At 41.1% G+C, this 18,462-nt stretch overlaps 4 protein-coding genes across 4 annotated transcripts in view; 1 reads left to right on the forward strand and 3 right to left on the reverse strand.

The window, feature by feature from the left end:
• The window catches only part of ME3 (malic enzyme 3), a 308,269-nt gene extending 304,281 nt beyond the window's left edge, over nucleotides 1-3,988 (forward strand). Inside the window, exon 15 of the mRNA XM_082660564.1 lies at nucleotides 3,680-3,988. Coding sequence (XP_082516690.1) covers nucleotides 3,680-3,688 — 9 coding nt within the window. The 3' untranslated portion in view covers nucleotides 3,689-3,988. The remainder of the gene's footprint in view (nucleotides 1-3,679) is intronic.
• LOC309826003 (protein tyrosine phosphatase type IVA 1-like) lies at nucleotides 640-1,253 on the reverse strand (the record flags this gene model as incomplete). Its single annotated transcript, XM_082659931.1, has 1 exon — nucleotides 640-1,253. The coding sequence occupies one exon, from the start codon at nucleotides 1,251-1,253 to the stop codon at nucleotides 732-734; it is 522 nt and encodes a 173-aa protein (XP_082516057.1). The 3' UTR covers nucleotides 640-731.
• On the reverse strand, nucleotides 1,622-1,753 carry LOC309826907 (uncharacterized protein; the record flags this gene model as incomplete). The annotated part of the gene is made up of 1 exon (XM_082661358.1): nucleotides 1,622-1,753. The coding sequence occupies one exon, from the start codon at nucleotides 1,751-1,753 to the stop codon at nucleotides 1,622-1,624; it is 132 nt and encodes a 43-aa protein (XP_082517484.1).
• A 6,572-nt stretch (nucleotides 3,989-10,560) lies between the features above and the next one.
• CCDC81 (coiled-coil domain containing 81) overlaps nucleotides 10,561-18,462 on the reverse strand; it is a gene marked incomplete at its 5' end in the record, with an annotated part of 34,266 nt that continues 26,364 nt past the window's right edge. Inside the window, 2 exons of the mRNA XM_082660069.1 lie at nucleotides 10,561-10,724; nucleotides 13,039-13,164. Coding sequence (XP_082516195.1) covers nucleotides 10,583-10,724; nucleotides 13,039-13,164 — 268 coding nt within the window. The 3' untranslated portion in view covers nucleotides 10,561-10,582. The remainder of the gene's footprint in view (nucleotides 10,725-13,038; nucleotides 13,165-18,462) is intronic.

An 18,462-nucleotide genomic window follows, 5' to 3' on the forward strand; every position in this document is an offset into this window, starting at 1 on the left:
CATCCTGCACAAGACAAAGAGAACATGGAATTTCTAGTATGGAATCCTAAAAATATTCCATAGCCTCTTTCCATTCTGTCTTCAGGCCCTCCCCTCTAAAACTACATCCCAAGTGTAAACAAAGTAACCGTAAGGCTTTTTTGTCTGAAGATATTACACACATATGCTTCTCTATGGTGTATATTTTACATGAACTTTCAACCAGAGGTGTGATCTTTTTCAAACTGGAGGTTTTCATAACAGCACAAAATGAGATTTATAGAAAGACATTAAATAATCACCATAAGTCTTGGTAAGAATTCAACAAAATCATTTGTTATACAAACCTGATGCATACTGGTACACGTGTGGGGTGGTAAACATAAAGGAGCAGACAAATAACCATATAGGTCTTACTTGCAATGTTTGAGATGACTGGAGGAATAAACCACATATGGTTTACAGTGCTGTTCCTAATTCCTAGGATTTTAATTCTGTATGATACTAAAAATATACAAGTATTGTGCTGAGTATTTTGGCACCTAATCTCTCAATTTCTTATATATTGTTTCTGGCATGGGGATAGTAGTAAGCCAAACAGAGAGGCTGCAATTCTGTCAAGCTTGTGGCTTTTCAGTATTCCTATGGAAGCTTCATTAGACTTGTCATTCATTAAGCCTATTATGTTGGCTAATATGTACGATAAATTAAGTCCTGTCTCAAGTTTGACTTCCAAGGCAGGCAGCCAAGTTTTATTGAATGCAACAGTTGTTTCTATGACCACTAGAGTCTTTGAAGCGCAGCCGCATTTTAGAACGGTGTTTCTCCAAATACAAAAGTTGCTTGCTGTTAAAAGCTCCACGCCGCTTTTGTCTTATAAACTGTACTGCATCTTTATTTTTCATTCCACCTTCAGTTAGTGCCAGGGCAACAAGCACTGGAGTTCTCCCAAGACCTGCAACACAGTGAACAGCAATCCAACAACCAGGTTCTTCACGAAATTTAATGTTTAAAAGACTTAACGAGTCACCAACAATCTGGTTAAAGGGTGATGAACCATCATCAAAGGGCCAATCCAGAACCTGGATACCTTCTTTCTCCACAAGAGCAGTGTCATAAGTTGCTTCACATATTCTTACTGTTGTGGTAACTCCGTATTTCTTAAGGTCCTCTATAAATTTGTTTAAGGTTGCACTGGTTGGATTGTGTGTAATAAGAAATCTCATGTTCCTGTATGTGACCTCCACAGGGGCTGGGCGGTTCAGTGGAGCCATGTTATTTTAGTTTAAAAAAAAAAAACCACACACAAAAAAAACGCGATACGGTTACGAAAAAAAAAATTAAATTTTTGAATGCAGAAATGATGTAAAGAAACAGAAGTCTACTCCAATATGCCCCACTCGAAATTCTCAATGCTCTGGATATGCAATTGGGAGTAACAGGAAATGAAATGAACCTCCTAACAAGAAGCCATCCTTCAGTTCATAATACTGAGTCAATGGAAAGGAAGAGCACCGAGGTTTACCCCATCCAGGTCGTAATTTCTGTTAAATGCTCTGATGATTTCAATCCCACACTTCTGGGTCCAGGATGACCGCGCCTGTGGGGGCTTCTTGGTGGAGTAGCAACGAATTTCTACAGTTCACTTGTCCTCATAAAGGTCGTGCTGCGCCTGGCGGTACTCTCCGGGGCCCTTCAGAAACTCCATAAATGCGTGACCAAGAACACCACAGGAAGGACTTAGTTTACTCATTAAAGACTGTGGCCTAATCATACAGCCGGTTCCGTGGTACAGGCGGCGGTGGCGTCGGCTGCTGAGGAGGAAGCTGTAGTGATCTTCGCGGAGCTGCGGCTGCGGCGGGGCTCCGAGCTCTACCCAGCGCCGGCCTCGGGAGACCCAATCCGCGCGCGCCGAAGCGCTCTTGCGTCGCAAGCCCTGCCTTTTATAGCCGGCGTGACGTGCGTTCCTCTTCACCAGTCGCGGCGGGGCGGGCCAAAAACCTGAGAGCGAGGGCGTGGGGCCCGCCCTCCGCAGACGTCACCACGGCCGCCGCGGGGATTGAGCTTGTTGGCGTAGGGAGAAGCGCTGCAGCTTGAGCCTTCTCACCTCCCCGCCTCCTGCTGGGGAGGAAAGAGGCTGAGGACGGACTTGAGGATGGGAATGGTGGGGGACAAAGCCTGGAAGAGGCTGAAGAGAGACGGAGGGGGGCCAAAACGGGCGGGAAAGGGAAGGTAGTGGAAGAATCCCGCCCATTGACTCTGCTATGTCTTCCTCCACCAGCTTCATGTTTTAGACATGTCATATTGCTAGGCTTTTTTCCAATTTGGTCTGACCAACTTTGTCTTTACTGAAGAACTTCGTCCATTTACATCATTTTATTACATTATATTGTCTTATTCTTTTATATTACAATGTTATTGCTATCTCTGCATCTGTTTTTCTCATATTTTGTGTTATCTGACCTATGTCTATATTTCTTTTTTTATCTTTTGATTTCTTTTGGGTTAAGATTCCTCCCCTAAATCCATATTTTCCTTCCACTGTTTTGGAAATTTGTAATTGTGGTTAAAACTTCTTAGCAGTTATTATAGTTTAGACACTGTTCTAAATCTGAATAGGTTTACATAATTTCATTTGATACAACAACCCTATGAATTAGATACTATTATTTCCATTGTTATGATGAAAACAACTTTTAAACCCTGGGCACAGAAAAGTTATTTGCCCAAGGTCACACGGCTAGTAATTGGCAGGGCTGAGATTGGAATTCTGGAATTCTGGACCTAAAGTCTCTCTCTAATATGTATGTCTTATTATATACCTTATTCCTATACTTTCAGTACTTAAATGGCTTAGAAAAATTCAAACATTCAAAATCTTTTCCCGGGACTTCCCTGGTGGTCCAGTGGTTAAGAATCCGCCTCCCAACGCAGAGGACATGGGTTCAATCCCTGGTTGGGGAACTAAGATCCCACGTGCCGTGGGGCAACTAAGCCTGCGCACTCTAGAGCCCACACACCGCCACTACTGAGCCCACGTGCTGTGGAGCCCATGCAGCAGAACTAGAGAGTCCCACGTGCCACAACTACTGAGCCCTTGCGCTCTGGAGCCCATGCGCCACAACTAGAGAGTTCCACCAGCCACAACTACTGAGCCCGCACACCAGAACTAGAGAGCCCGCGTGCTCTAGGGCAGCTCGCCACAACTAGAGAGAAGCCTACGTGCCACAATGAAGAGCCCACATGCCACAACGAAGATCCCGCGTGCTGCAACTAAGACCTGACGCAGCCAAATAAATTTTTTAAATCTTTTCCCACCTCATGAAGGAACTCAACATGCGTTAACTATTAATGTTGTCAAGTATTTTTTTAACCCCACAAATTACATTGTTTATAAAAATCAGTGTTTGTTTAAATTTGCCCAATATGTCAGCAATTTCTTTGCTCACTATTTCTTCTTGCATCTCAACTCTTTCTTCTAAGATTATTCTCCCTTATCTAAGAGCATCTTTTGGAGGTTCCTTTAGTTCCTATTATATGATCAACTTTGATGTTTTATATAATCTTGAAAATATGCATTTTCTCACTGTTGAAAAATACATTTTATTGTTGGTAGATTTTTTTGTTTTTTCTTTGTTTAATAAAAAAATTTAATAAATTTAATTCTAAAATTCTTTTATTTTGCTTTCATTTCTAATAGTTCCACTGAGTACACAATTCTACATTGAAGATATTTGAAGATAGCCCTTTGAAGATATTCCCTGTCTTCGGGTTTCCTTTCTAACAACTTTAGAATTTTCTAAAATGTCTAGGCTTTGTTTCCTAGCCTATACTTGGCCCATAACAATAAAGCCCTATTTCTTCCTTCTTTCCTCTTCCTTCCTTCTTTGCTCTTCTTTTCTCCATCCTTCATTTCTTCTTTAATAACTCAGTCCACTACATGGAGGGGAGCAAGGTAGCTGTCTGTGCAGTAGGTGCGGACACTGAAGATACTGGAGTCGGGGGAGAGGGTGAGGAGGACATTCAAGCAAGGTGTGGGGGGGTAGTTGCAGCCTAGTACCAGCTGTCAGGTCCCTGGCAGGGTGCAGAGGACATGTACATAGGGGGACAGCAGTGGCGATCAGAGATTACATAAGGGTTTATCCAGTAAGATTACATAAGAGTTTATCCAGTACTACATTGAGAATAATGGGAATCAGGCATCTCACTGTCAGACAGGAGTTATAAATATGGAAAGGGAAAAAAAGTACAATTAGTTGTAGGATTTGGGGTTGGAATTGGTTGTATCTCTGTGAAGTCATCATTTCAATATATAGATATAGAAATATAGATGAGTATGAGTGTGTGTGTGTTTGAATTCCTCAGCTTTATCACAGAGAGCAGAGAGGGCCTGAAGCAATGACAACCCAATAGCAATGATGAGAACAATAGCACTCAGATCATGGTTTGTTAATACCATTCTCCATTTAAAAAGTCTCCTTGGGCGCAAGAGGGAAGAGATATGGGGATATATGTATATGTATAACTGATTCACTTTGTTATAAAGCAGAAACTAATACACCATTGTAAAGCAATTATACTCCAATAAAAATGTTAAAACAAACAAACAAAAAAAAAACCGTCTCCTTGGGGAAATGGCTGATTCCAGAGGTGGGGCAGAAAAAATGAGTAGCCTGGAACATCTTAATATGACAAAGTTATGGAGGTGTTAATAAACGATAGGAATATGACAAAAGGACATAGACCAAAAAGAGCACAGACCAAAGGAGGCTAAAGAAACCCGACAACTAAATGAAATACGGTATCCTAGATGGGATCTTGGAACAGCAAAAGGACATTGGGGTAAAACAAGTGAAATCTGAATAAAGTGTGAAGTTTAATTAATGGTAAAGTACCAATGTTGATTCCTTAGTTATGAAAGATGTATCATAGAAACAGATGTTAACAATGGGGGAAAGTGGGTGAGGAGTGTACAAGGAACTCTCTAAAAGCATTCTAAGTTTTTTTTTTTAATTATTTAAAACAAAACAAAAAACAGAAGCCAGCTTAAAGAGCTCCCACTGATCACGATTTTTATATCAATGATAGGACTGGATTATTAGTCATTGAATAAAATAAAAATCCTTAAGTCTATACTGCTATAAATAAATAAATAGGGAGAAGCAAACACTTTGCCTTATAGTAGAATGCCAGCTAATAAAGTAGCAGCAATGGTGGAATTAGAAAAGTCTGTATTTAGCAATCATCATAATTATGCATTTAGCAAAGAAACATCAATAGATGCTAAAACTAGTGGATGATACTCAATGAGGAATGGGATATTACTTTCAAAATACCTACCATGAAATGCCAATTCGTTACAAAAGAAAAAACAACTTGATAGTGGTAAACCTGGCAAGCATCACTTAATCAAATGATCAAAGTTAACGTGACCAGTAATGGGACAGACTGAACTGGGTACCACCTGATATAATGGAGTGCAAGGAACCTAGAATCACATCTGTGATATTCCTGGAAAAAAAAAAATACATATCAGCTAAATGTTACACATGATCATTGATTGGATCTTTTTGCTTAAAAGGACATTACTGGGACAAGTGGCAAAATTTTAATTGAGTTTTTGGATTGTATGGTAAATGAGTGTTAATTTTCCGATTTGGGTGGTTATATTGTGGTTTTATGGGAGAATATACGTATTTGTAAGGCATTATGCTCTAAAGTATTCAGAAGTGATAGGGCAAATGTCAGCAACTTGCTCTTACTTAGTTCTGGGGATGGGGGGTGATATTTTTACCATACTTTTATCTTCCCTGTAAGTTTGAAATTATTTCAAAAATAAAAATTTATCTCTAGCATTAATTTAAATGGCTTAGATCATAGGTAATTGGTTGATGCTTGCTTCTCTGAATTCCCACTTTGTGTCTGCCTCTAGAGACTTTTTTTGCAGCTTTACATTTTTTTAAGATTTAAAAAGAATCTTAGCTAGCATTGTTACGTATTTTGTAGATTGTTTCCCCCAAAATTTCAGGATATGGCAGACTGGCAGTTGTCCACTACTATCCATTTCCCTCATTTTTAGTATCAGCATTCCCTGAGTATTTCACTACACACATGGCCACCAAGCTAGAGACTTCATTCCCCAAGCTCCCTTGCAGCATGGTATGGCCACGTGATTAAATTTTGGCCAATGGGACGTGGACAGAAATAATGGTACCACTTCCAGGTTATACTACTTAAAAAAAAAAAAGCACACTTGCTCTCCTGCCCTTTTCTTCCTACTTGCTAGTTAGGAGATGATACCTGGAGCAGTTGTCTTGACCCAGTGGTGGAAACCACAGGAGAAGCTGGTACAGCCACCCTACTGTCGGGGTCTATGTACTTCTAGACTGTTTCTTGAGAGAAAAATGCACTTCTGTCTTGATTAAGCTACTAGTATTTGATCTCTGTTATAGTGCTACCCTAACTAATAAAATGTAAATGAAAGGACTGAGGTACCACCTGATTTGGGGGAAAGGGGAAAGGAAGAAAAATAAAGACTCAAAACCAAAATAAAATGCTTCTGGTGCTGGCCAAGATGGAGTAAGGGCTCTACAGCATTTCTCTTCAACTGACGTAACTGAACAGATTATAAAAAGCAACTACCTGAGGACTCTGAAAAGGAAACACTAGCAGGGGGATTGTGTAAGTAAATCAAAAGCTGAAGGATGACTGGCGTAGTGACGAATTTACTGGGAAATTTATTCCTCTTCTGGTTTGACCTGAAAGCAATCTACGATCCAGAACGACACAGAAAGCCTAAACTCAAGAGAAACCCCCTCTTTCTAGCCAGAGAAGCAGGAAAAGCGTTCCATATGAGCTAGAGTATAGAGGGAAAGCCCTTTTTTTCCCCCTCCCTGGTAGGCCCCAAGACCAACTGCAGTCACGAAGCTGCACAGTGGCAACAGGAATAGCAGTGGTGGTGGCATTCGAGCACCTAAGACCCTGAGAGGTCCTGTCTTCCTGGCCAGAGGAAGCAGGGAAAGGGACCCCGTGGTCAGAAGAGTGTGGGAGGAATCTCTGTTATCTGTTTCTGTCTTGTCATCCACTAGCTCCCCTTTGAGAGAGCGAAGGGAGCTAAAACTCCAAGAGAAACTCTGGCTTTAAAGCCAGACGACTGGGAGTAAGAGACTGGAGAATGTGAAAGGAATTCCAGAGAGGAGAAAGCTGGAGAAAGAGATCCCCTAATTCTGTGTACGCATTAGTACAAGTCTCAGGTTTACTCCCAAGCGGCACACGTGAAAAACAGATCCAAAGAAACACAGACTTTGAGAATTGAACTGACATCACAACGACTACCCACAGAAGGTGAGATAGCACTTGCATCCTGAACGTCAAGATTTTGCTTGCTCTAAATAAATACTTAATAAATAAAGATCAACATTCTCCAGCGGATTTTAACAAGGTGAGGCAAATAGTTACCTTAGTTTCTTGGGGTACCTCAGAACAAGACAGTCTGGTTATGACAAGATCGGACCTAAACATTCCTCAACCCCCTGGTCGAATACCATTACAATACTATCTTAACCACGAATGAATTCCAGCAAACTATGAAGTACTGTGAGAGGGAAAAATTAGGTTAAAACTGTGTTTATCAAACTGAAAATTATCTGTTTACACTAGTAGATTGTTAAATCAATTTTGTTCAGTCTAATCAGAAACTTTTTTATGAAATAAAATAGAAATTATCAAAATGCATTGCAGATGGGTAAATATAACCCTGTGAAACTTTTGTCTCAATTACATGTGTGGGCATAGGTTCTGTGTTTCAGTATGAAATGTATTTCCTTTATTGAGTCTTACTCAAAAAGTTTTGAAAACTACTGGAGTATGTGCTTTCTAACAGCCATTCCAATTCTCATCTCACTATTTTTATGAAGAGTCAAAAAGGACGGCAAAAGTGGACATAGTTCTCTAGAACTGAAAGGGCATTTTCAAAAGCAAAATCCTACACTTTGCTCACTTTTGATAACTTGAGCTTGTTATAACATTGAAGGAAAGCCATCCAGAGCAGGAGTTCTTAACCTGTGGTCCAGGTGATCTAGGAAAACTCTAATTATATGCAAACTATTGTATATGAAAATGTGCATATTTTTAGGAAAGAGTCCAGATTTTCCATCAGATTCTCAAAAGAGTCTGTGACCGTCCAAAACATTAAAAGCCACTGAAATTGGGCATCCTTTGATACATTAAGCTGGTCTGGCAGTGTCGTAGTTCCAGAAATGACAGAGCTTGATGATAGTAATTCAAATTGATTTAGAAAAAGACATTCTAATTTGAGTGTGGCCTCATAACAAGTTTGAGCTAAAACAATATTAGCAGTTAAGATCAGTGAAAAAGATATCAAATTAGGAAGACTTGCTCAAAAAAAAAAAGACTGTGCATTCTTTATTGTATGAAATCAACTGTTTTAATGAAAGACTGTAGTAACATTTGATTCTTAAAATGGTTGAATGATTTTTTAAAATTAGGTTTTATAACCTAACTCACATAACCATGTCTCCATCTTAGCGTCAATAGACAGGAGCACAGGGGTTTTTTTTTTTTTTTTTCTGGCTGCACGGCATGCGGGAATCTTAGTTCCCCAACCAGGAATCGAACCCAGGCCCTTTGCAGTGGAAGCACGGCGTCTTAACCTATTTCTCCTTAAAAACTCAGCTTAGGCCTCGTCTTTTCCAAAAGCTTTCCCTGTCAGGCTAACCTGACCGCAAGGACTCCACCTTACTCTTCCATAGCAAGAAATGCAAAGCGCTATCAGGTATCTACCTTGTTACAGGGAGATTTTCTAGTCCATCTCCCCTCTGCACTACATGGTGAATGCTCTGAAGGCAGGCAGGGACTGATGAGGTCTTAATCTCCAGGTCACTAGCTTGGTGCCTGGCACACAGTAAGAGTCAGTACTGCTACCTGTGGTAATAAAGTATAAGGTCAGTTCCTACAGTAAAAACGTCTATGAAGTTAGATCTTTTCACCACCTAAACATATCAAAATTGCCTAAAGTCTTTTTTTTCTTTGACAAGGCGGTCTATATTTTTTAAAAATATTCATACAATACTATTATAGTGATTTATTATATATTAGAGACAGAGAAGTACTCCAAGAATGGAGCAGGGATGAATTTCAAGCAAGTCAAGCAGTCCTGGGGAAAGGCTATTGTTTTAAATATGGCTTGGTGGGGATGGGACCTGCATGGAGGGATCTTCTGAGGAAATGGAAGGAAGTAGTAATGTAGGGAGTGGTGGGGGCAGGTTCCAGACAATTCCAGTCACCAGGGAGCATACTTGTTTCCATAGAAAAAGATAACATTAGCAACAAAATTTGCCCAATATCAACTCGAGTAGACTACTTTCCCCTTAACCATTCAGGGCTCAAAACGTTCCTATTTTGTATCTGGAGTAGGGCAAAACAATGTCTCGATATGGCAGGTAGAAAGCAAAGCGTCTAAGGGACTTTCTAGCCAGCTTTCGTACCTCAGAAATCTAGACATCACTCTGCTTTGTTAATTGTTGTACCTGAGGTGTTAGGACAGGGCAGGGAGAGGAAAGACAAAGGGTGGAGGCAAATGAAGCAAGCTGTGGTTGAGAACACACACACCTGAACTGAAAACCAGTCCCTCAACAGGAAGCTATTCCTCTTCCACCGCACATACAGCTTAAGAATAGATGCAAGGGAAGCAATGAGAGAAGAAGATGGACCCTGGCAAGGCAGCCAGGCTCCCCTCACAGGACACAACAAACCTACAGTCGATCGTGGTGCAGAAATGCCTGGATGGTGGAATGGTTGGCCGGAAGATCACCAAGAGAAAAATATTCCCTGAGGTCCCAACAAGTCCCGGGTGTGTTATCAGCTAGAAAATTCAAGAAGCATTGCACTGGCCACTGGAGGCAAATGGCCTAACCTACCTTTGGGAGGGTCACACATCCCCAGGCCTGGAAAAAATCGAGAGTTGGGGGAGGGGTGGTAAAATTCACCACTATGGGGCTTCCCTGGTGGCGCAGTGGTTGAGAGTCCGCCTGCCGATGCAGGGGACACGGGTTCGTGCCCCGGTCCGGGAAAATCCCACATGCTGCGGAGCGGCTGGGCCCGTGAGCCATGGCCGCTGAGCCTGCGCGTCCGGAGCCTGTGCTCCGCAACGGGAGGGGCCGCAACAGTGAGAGGCCCGCGTACCGCAAAAAGAAAAAAAAAAAAAAAATTCACCACTATGAATCGTTATGCCCAAACACGGAGAAAGTATTTATTACGACACTTCATTATAGATGAGGAAAAGATGAAGTTTCTTAGACAAAGTCACAGAGGGAGTGGCAGGGCTGGGTCAGCAACACCCCCTCAGCCAGAATGAAGCTGGGCGCGCCTCTCAGGCCTGACTGCGGCAGGGTTGTCTGGGGCGGGATGGGAGGAGGACAGGTGGGGAGAACCTGTCTGTAGGAATTCCCTCTACCCCTGAAAGCACCCAAATGGCACAATAATTTTTTCTCCTCTGAAGTACAAATATGTAGTTTCACCATCACCCCTGCACGTTTAAAAAAGAAAAACTTTCCCTAGGAAAGGCAGGCCCAGACGTTGGGTTTTATACAAACAGCAGGGAGCCCTGCATGTACTTATTCAGGGGCCACACGTTGCTCTTGCCCACGTTGGAGGGTCGCCTCTGGCACTGCTTGCACCGCCGATACTTCTCACACTGGTCCAGGAGGAAGAGCTTGCTGGGGGCCCTGTGGAGAGGCAGAAGAAGGGGTCATTCGCCGGCGTCCCCAAGTCCTTACTGGGTGCCTCGCCTGGAAGCCGGTGCAATGGAAGGGATACAAAAGAAAAGTCACACCTGGTCCCTGCTCTCCAGGAGTTTACGGCCCACCTGTGATTTCCCACCTGTAGTCTCTCCCCTCTACGCTGCTACCTGCTGCTCGCCCCAGGCCGGGCGTCTCCTGCTTCTCCTCCTTCCTTAGTGAATAAAAGGCTCTGCATGGTGCCTTCACAACAGTCTGACCCCAGCCCTCCCCCCACACCCACGTAAACCCTCAGAGAACACAGGACTTGCCCAAGGTCACTCAGCCAGCGTGAATGGGATGGTGACTCCAAAGCCTCAGTATTTGTGGCTTTGTCCCGTGGATGGGCCTTTACCTGTCAGGCTTCCCCGGGAGACAGCATTTGAGAGGGAGATCAAGCCATTAAGCTGCTGGTTAACACCCCAGCAGACAATGAAGCATAGACGTCAATGGAAAGTCCCAGGGGGCCAGAGGCCTCTGGAGAGTTAAGGGCAGGAGAGGAAGTGAAGACGTAGAAAAAGAGGATGAAAGCAGCTAGAAGCAGAGATGAAGGGATGACAGTGACTGGTTTTCCACTTCAACAGTTTTTCTTGATTGTGCAGGATGTGCACAATCCCTGATGTGTTCCCCTACGTTATCAAAATTTCTACACGGTGGGATTCTGTAAAAAGCAGCATCAATGACAGCCTTCAAAGGAAAAAGGACAATCTTGGGAGATTGGGATTGACATATATACACTAATATGTATAAAATAGATAACTAATAAGAACCTGCTGTATAAAGAAAATAAAATAAAATTCAAAAAATCAAAAGAAAGAAAGAAAAAGGACAATCTTGGCAGTAGGCAGGGGAAGACCTACCTGGCTTGCCTTGGCGATGGGACCGAGTATCATGAGCTAAACTGCATACAGGTGAACCTTGTTTTTGCTTCTGCTTTGTTTTCTTTTTAAGACCAACCAATTCCTCCTTCCTATGTGCTGTCCACTTGAGTCCCTGCCCACAACTTGGCCTAGGTCTTCAGGTGAGAGAACTGCTCTGCCGTGTCCGTGGAACAGCTGGGCTATCCTGCCACTCAAGGTTATGTCATGTCTCCTCTACCCTTTATCACCATGTTAGCCAAGCCTTCTTCCAAAATCCAACTAAAATCTCCCTCCCTGACACTAATCTCATTGCCTTCTACCTTCTTTCCCACAACATTGAGAAAATGGCTTGAAATACCCAATTCCCCTTTCCCTTCCTCTTCCCTAGGCCAAACAACATCACTTCTCCTTTGGAACTTATTTTCCACATCATCTGTCATACTTTCATTGTCACAAAATATGGGTTCTACCCATTAGAAAGACAGGTGAGAAATGCCTTAAAATCTAAAAGGAAAAGGAGAGTTTCAGATCAAGATCCACTATAACAATTTTTTCTATGATAAGAATTCATTGATAATTGGCATATTGAATATTATTTTGGTATATTCAGGTTTTAATAACATTTGATTGCCTAGACTTTGTTTCTTCAAGTTTTCAACATTCTATGAAATCACACCTTCCATTTGTAAAGTATTCTAATTTTTGAAAGTGTAATAATTTTCCAACTCTTTATTTGATCCCCCAAACTCCTGTGTTAGCCAAGCCAGGCAAATGTTCACTTTCCCCATCTTAGAAATAAGAAAAGTAAGGCAAAAAGATTAGCTGCCTCTCCAAAGTTAGTGTTCATTCTCCAAAACATCTGGATTCCCCAACTCTAGATTGTAAATAGATAGTTGGGGAAAGTGAGCATGGATATAATACATTTCAGGAAGACGTTCTTGGTTGGGCATCTCACTTTTCCAATTGCCAATCTTACCCACAACCCCTTGACTCTGCTCTTACGAGAGCATCCCATAAGCCTTAGATGTGTTCAGACAGAAACACTTTCTTCCTATTTCCAACTAATTATCTCCAAAGAGAATTCCCACCCTCCTTCGCACACAGCCCCAGGCCTCCCTAGCCTCCACAAAGTGAAAATGAAGCTACTACACAGAGGCAATGATTAGGGCAGAGATGGCAAATATATAACATGCAACACAGCATTCTCCATCCCATGTCCACAACGGACATTTCTGACATACCATAGCAGTATTTCCCACTGAACCCAGAATTCTTTTCTCACAAAGGTATCTAGGCAGCCACCCCTAATAAACTGAAGCTGACACTTAAAACCTATCTGCCATCCCTGATTAGAGGAAACTAACAAGATGCAGAGGGGATTTTCAGGTGCAGTCAGCTACTACCGCTGGAAAGCCTTCTCCTCCAGGTCCCGCTGCTTCTTCAAGACAGCACTCCTTTCCCAGTCATCCTGTAAGTCTTGGTAGATTCTGCTCACTCGCTCAAGCTCAGCATTTCTGTCTGCCAAGTGCCTAGAGAGAACAGAAGAGTCTGAGATTCCATTCATAATACTGGGAAGGGCGTGCACCAACCTTAGGAGCCCCATTCCTTTCATGCTAAGTTAAACAGAAAACCTGGTTTTGTTCGCCACTCTTTGAAATAGACTAAGGGGCATGAACACTGTAAAAACATAGCGAAACTCCTAGCAAATAATTTGTGGGTCTGGGACCTTTCATCTTCAATCCTGATTTAAAGGATTGAATCAGGATTAAATCCTGATTTAGCAGGATTAAAACCTTTTTCCAATTAACACATTCAGCCTTTAAAGCCATCAATTTCCTTTGAGGCTAATTTAACTAATCTGAAGATTCATCTCAAATGTATTTCCTATACTTTGCTTCCTTCCTTTCAGTCCAGCCTCTCAGCTGTCAGTAGTCCGCCCACCAGTTCTGCCAGATGTTTTACAAGACAAAGTAGACAGGTGTATGAATGAATGGTTAGAAAGGGGGAAAGAAACAGAAATGACTAAGCAAAAGAAAATGAAATCGAGAAAATATCTAACGTTGTGAAGAAGAGTAAAAAAAAAAAAAAAAAAACGTGTTTGGTGAAGGTCACATCATCAAAGAAATGACTGCAGTATAATATCTCTCTTCAAGCACAGTGTTCCAGCATTCCCAATGTTAAGTGTTTCTATTACTGGTCTCTAAACATGTAGTCACTGCTCTGTGAATCACCTTAAACCTGGTTCAATATAAATGTGTCTATTTCTTGCCAAACTGAAACTCTTACAGTCAGTTCTCATTAAATTCTGGAAGGGACTTCACTAAATGTGACCCTTGATTTAGCCTGCCTACTCTGAAGGGTCTTGTGTTACAGGTACCAACCGCCACTAGGTGTCAGGACCCACCGATAAAATACTGTAATGTGCTCTGTGCTGGTTCACTTATTCTAAAATAGCATGGCCCCATTATCCTCTAACAAGCGTTGATTCAGTAGCTATTGTGCAGTCACTATAAAGATTAAGTAGGATAATATACAGAAAGCGCCAATGCCTATCACACAATGGGAGTTCAACGACGGAATGGTACCTATTATATATATTTTTTCATAACCTTTTTTATCTTTTCACCGTTTTTTAAAATTGTAGTTAAAAAAAAAAAAAACGCATAGGGGCTTCCCTGGTGGTGCAGTGGTTAAGAATTGCCTGCCAATGCAGGCGACACAGGTTCAAGCCCTGGTCCAGGAAGATCCCACATGCCGCGGAGCAACTAAGCCCGTGCGCAACTACTGAGCCTACGTTCTAGAGCCTGTGAACCAAAACTACTGAGCCCACATGCCACAACTACTGAAGACCAGGCACCTAGAGCCCGTGCTCCGCAACAAGAGAAGCCGCCGCAATGAGAAGCCCACACACCGCAATGAAGAGCAGCTCCCGCTCGCCACAACTAGAGAAAGCCCGTGCACAGCAACAAAGACCCAACGCAGCCAAAAATAAATTAATTAATTAAATTAAAAGAAAAAAAACACATAATATTGACTATCTTAACCATTTCTAAACACGCAGATATATAGTGTTAACTATATTCCCACTGTTGTGCAATCAATATCTAGAAAAGCACCTTGCAAAACTGAAACTCTAAACCCATTAAACAATGACTCTCTATTTATCCCTCCCCCAACCCCTGTCAACTACCATTCTACTTTGTTTCCATGAATTAGACTACTCTAATTACCTTATATAAACAGAGTCATACAGTATTTATCTTCTTTTTGTGGCAGGCTTATTTCACTTAACATAATGTCCTCAAGGTTCATCCACATTGTAGCATGTGTCAGAACTTTCTTTTTAAGGCTGAGTAATATTCCATTGTAAGTGTATACTGCATTTTGTTTATCCTTTCATCTGTGGTTGGACATTTGAGTTGCTGCTATTTCTTAGCTATCATGAATTATGCTGCTATGAACATAAGTGTGCAAATACCTCTGAAAGATCATGCTTTCAAATCTTTTGAATATATACCCAGAAGTGGAGTTATTGAATCACATGGTAATTCCACTTTTAATTTTTTGAGGGACCACCACTGTTTTCCATAGTGGTTATATCTATTTACATTCCCACCAACAGCATAAAGGGTTCCTATTTCTCCACATCCTTTCCAATGCTTACTATTTTCTGTTGGTTTTTTTTTTTTTATAATAGCCATCCTAACACATGTGAGGTAGTCTCCCTCTCTCTCTCTCTCCCTCTCCCTCTCTCTTTCTCTCTCTCTTTCCTTGCCAGTTCTAGTTTCCTTTATCTTTCCTCTTTACGTCATATATATTCACATATTAATGGTTTTATCTAATACTGAATAGACAATTTTCTTCCTTCCTAACCTTTTGAATGGTCTAAAAGAAGTACTTGTTAAATGTTTCATGGTGTATGTGGTGTAAGAAAAATATATAATTGTTCTTGTTTTGGACATTTCACAAGGCAATTAAACCACAGATATTATAATCCAAGATAAATGATAACACATTTTATCTTTGCATTTATGAAATCTTATTACACTATTCTGCAAATGTATAAATGTTTTCTTTTCAGAAAAAAAAACATAGAAAAAAAAGATAGCCATCTTATCCATGTATGTCACGCTGATATATATATCCTAAATAGTGAAAGACATTTTCTTACATCTGCATAGGTGTTTTGCAGGGGAAAACATGAACAATTTGCTGACTGCTTACTCCATTCAGACTTCCATAGAGTTGGCATTCCTGCATTCTATATTATTGGAATTAAATTATTAAATTGTGTAATATAAACACAGCCGTATTTTAAATCTCACATTCCTACCTTGCCACCTTTATTCACTGGAGTAGAGAATCCCTGTGTCACAGGTGCACATAAGTAAATATTCAATAAAACATGGAATACCTCTTATCTTGGAGAGAGGCACACATAGAGTTAAATGTTAAATGACCTCTAGTTCCAACAGTGCAAATGATGACAGCTGACAGTTGAATAAGGGTCACCCCCACACTCTCACAGAGCATGGAAACCATTTGTTAATGAGCAGCTATCTCTTTGTGGTTTTGATTTGTATTTCCCCAGTGATTACTGATGTTGAGAATCCTTTCATATGCTTTTTGGCCATTGTTATACAATTCTTTAAAGGATAGGTTTAAAAGTCAGTTTACTTTAAATGCCTAGAAAGTAAGAACACGAAGTAAGATTAGAGGGGAAGCAACTAGGATTCTCCCAAGACTGATGGTGGAAGCAAATTGCTGTACTTTTTTAGAAAGCAAAGTGTCAGTATCTGGTAGTATTTAAAATTTAAAATACACTTGATCCAGCAACCTCACTTTTAGGAATTTATCCAGTAGAAACAGAACAACCAGTATAAGGAAAAATAAGAAAAATGCTTAATGCAGAATTGTTGTAATAGCAAAATACCTGGAAAGAAAGTGAATGTTCATCAATGGTGCAAAAGTTAAACTATATAATCCATATTATAGTATGCTGTTATTAAAGAAAAATGAATTTCATATATAGGTACTGACCTAAATACAAATTAATGACACATTATTAGGTTAAAGAAAGGTTGGGTTGCAGAGTAATATGTAAGATTTCACAGGCCTCATTTTCATTTACAAAAATGGAAGGAAAAATATATATGTGTATATTGCTTGAATATATTTATAGAGAACAGGAAAAACTGTAGAAGGCTAAACTTAACACTGACTACTCGGTAGGGGAGATTATTAGCCTTATTTTTTTAATCTCTCCACTAACTGACTTAATGAGCATGAATTGTTATATTTTTTTAAAACAGAAGCAGAAAAGTTTAAAGCAAAATAGTAAAACAAGTAAAAAAAAGTAAAACAAGTAAAAGTAAAACACAGACTAAGTCATTCCCTCTGAAAGAAAGTGACCTTCTAGTTGCCACAGGAAGACCTAAGATCACATCTTGAGATGGACCGAGGATGGGGAAGTTGGGAAAGAAAAGAGAAGAGAATATGGAATAATCAGTAAAGGATATAGAAACAAAAGACAAGGATCTAATCCATATAAAAACGGGGGTTTACGACCAGAAATCCAACAAAAGAGATAACCAGATAACGACCATAGTTTGTATTTGATCAGAGCTCTGAAGTTTCCAGAATGCTCTCACATACATAATCTCATTTAATCGTCATAGTGAGGATAGGCAGGGCGGGTGTGATATCCTTATTTTTCATATGAGGAAAAGAGAGCTCAAAGACCCCATGTGTGATATGGTCCAGGTCACACAGTCTGGAAGTGACAGAGTTTAAACCCTCCTAACTCCACGTTCAGGAAAACAGCCAGAGAAGCTAAGGAGCAGAGGAGGAAACTGCAATAGTCTCCGCAACACATGCAAGGGTCCCAGATCTGGCTGTGGCAGCATGCTCGGAAAGGCAGAGCCACTGCGGGGCAAGGGGCAGCTGTTTGCTATGAAACAAGCTCCTTACAAGAACTTCATTTGACCCTTAACCACCTTGGAGGTAGTATTAGTATTCTCCCTAATAGCTGATAAGGAAACCAATGCCCTCAGGGGGCTGTAACCTGCCCAATCCCACACAACTAGTAAAATGGCAGAACCGCATATCAATCTATCAGAATGGAGACCGGAAGTGGTCTTGGAGACCCCAGGTAGTCATCCATTCGGTGAAAGATCATGGAGGTGTGGGATGGGGGATCCCAGGGAGGGGCAGGAGCAGCCTGGGAAGCAGGGATGCACTTGTAGGGCTTGGGGCAACAGCTGTTAATCAAGAAGTATGGAAATATTTCAGTATTTTAGCAAACAGTACAGACATACAGTATACATTGCCCTGGGCTGATGCAAGACTCAGTCCCCCGTCTGATTTGACTCCAAAAGCCATGCATTTAACTACTCTCACCTCTCTACCCCAATCCAACCCTACCCTTATCACAATATCCTCCCACCTTCACCCAATTATTCTACTCATATATTCCGGTCTGAGCCTACTTGCTATAGAACATAACAGATCTTTGCACCATCCCACTGACCATTTGTAAAATTTATAAAATTTTAATATAATAACTTTTTTTCTTTTTATAAGTACAACTGCTTTTTTAAAAGAGGATATTCCTTTGAAGAGAAGCCCTCTTGGAACTCCTGAGAACTTTGATCAAGTATCTGAAAATTGCTGAACATCTACAAAGAAGAAACTGTAGTTCTCTGTGGCAATCAGAGGGTGGAAGCGGGAGAGTAGGAAACATGGGAAATGGGAAGACAAGAGGAGCCTAGGAGATGTTACAAGGCTGAGGGCTGGTCAGGATCTTAAAAAATTCCCCATTTGTGGGG

The sequence above is a fragment of the Grampus griseus genome (assembly GCF_964374135.1).
Source record: "Grampus griseus genome assembly, chromosome: 8".
In the NCBI taxonomy this organism is placed as follows: Eukaryota; Metazoa; Chordata; class Mammalia; order Artiodactyla; family Delphinidae; genus Grampus; species Grampus griseus.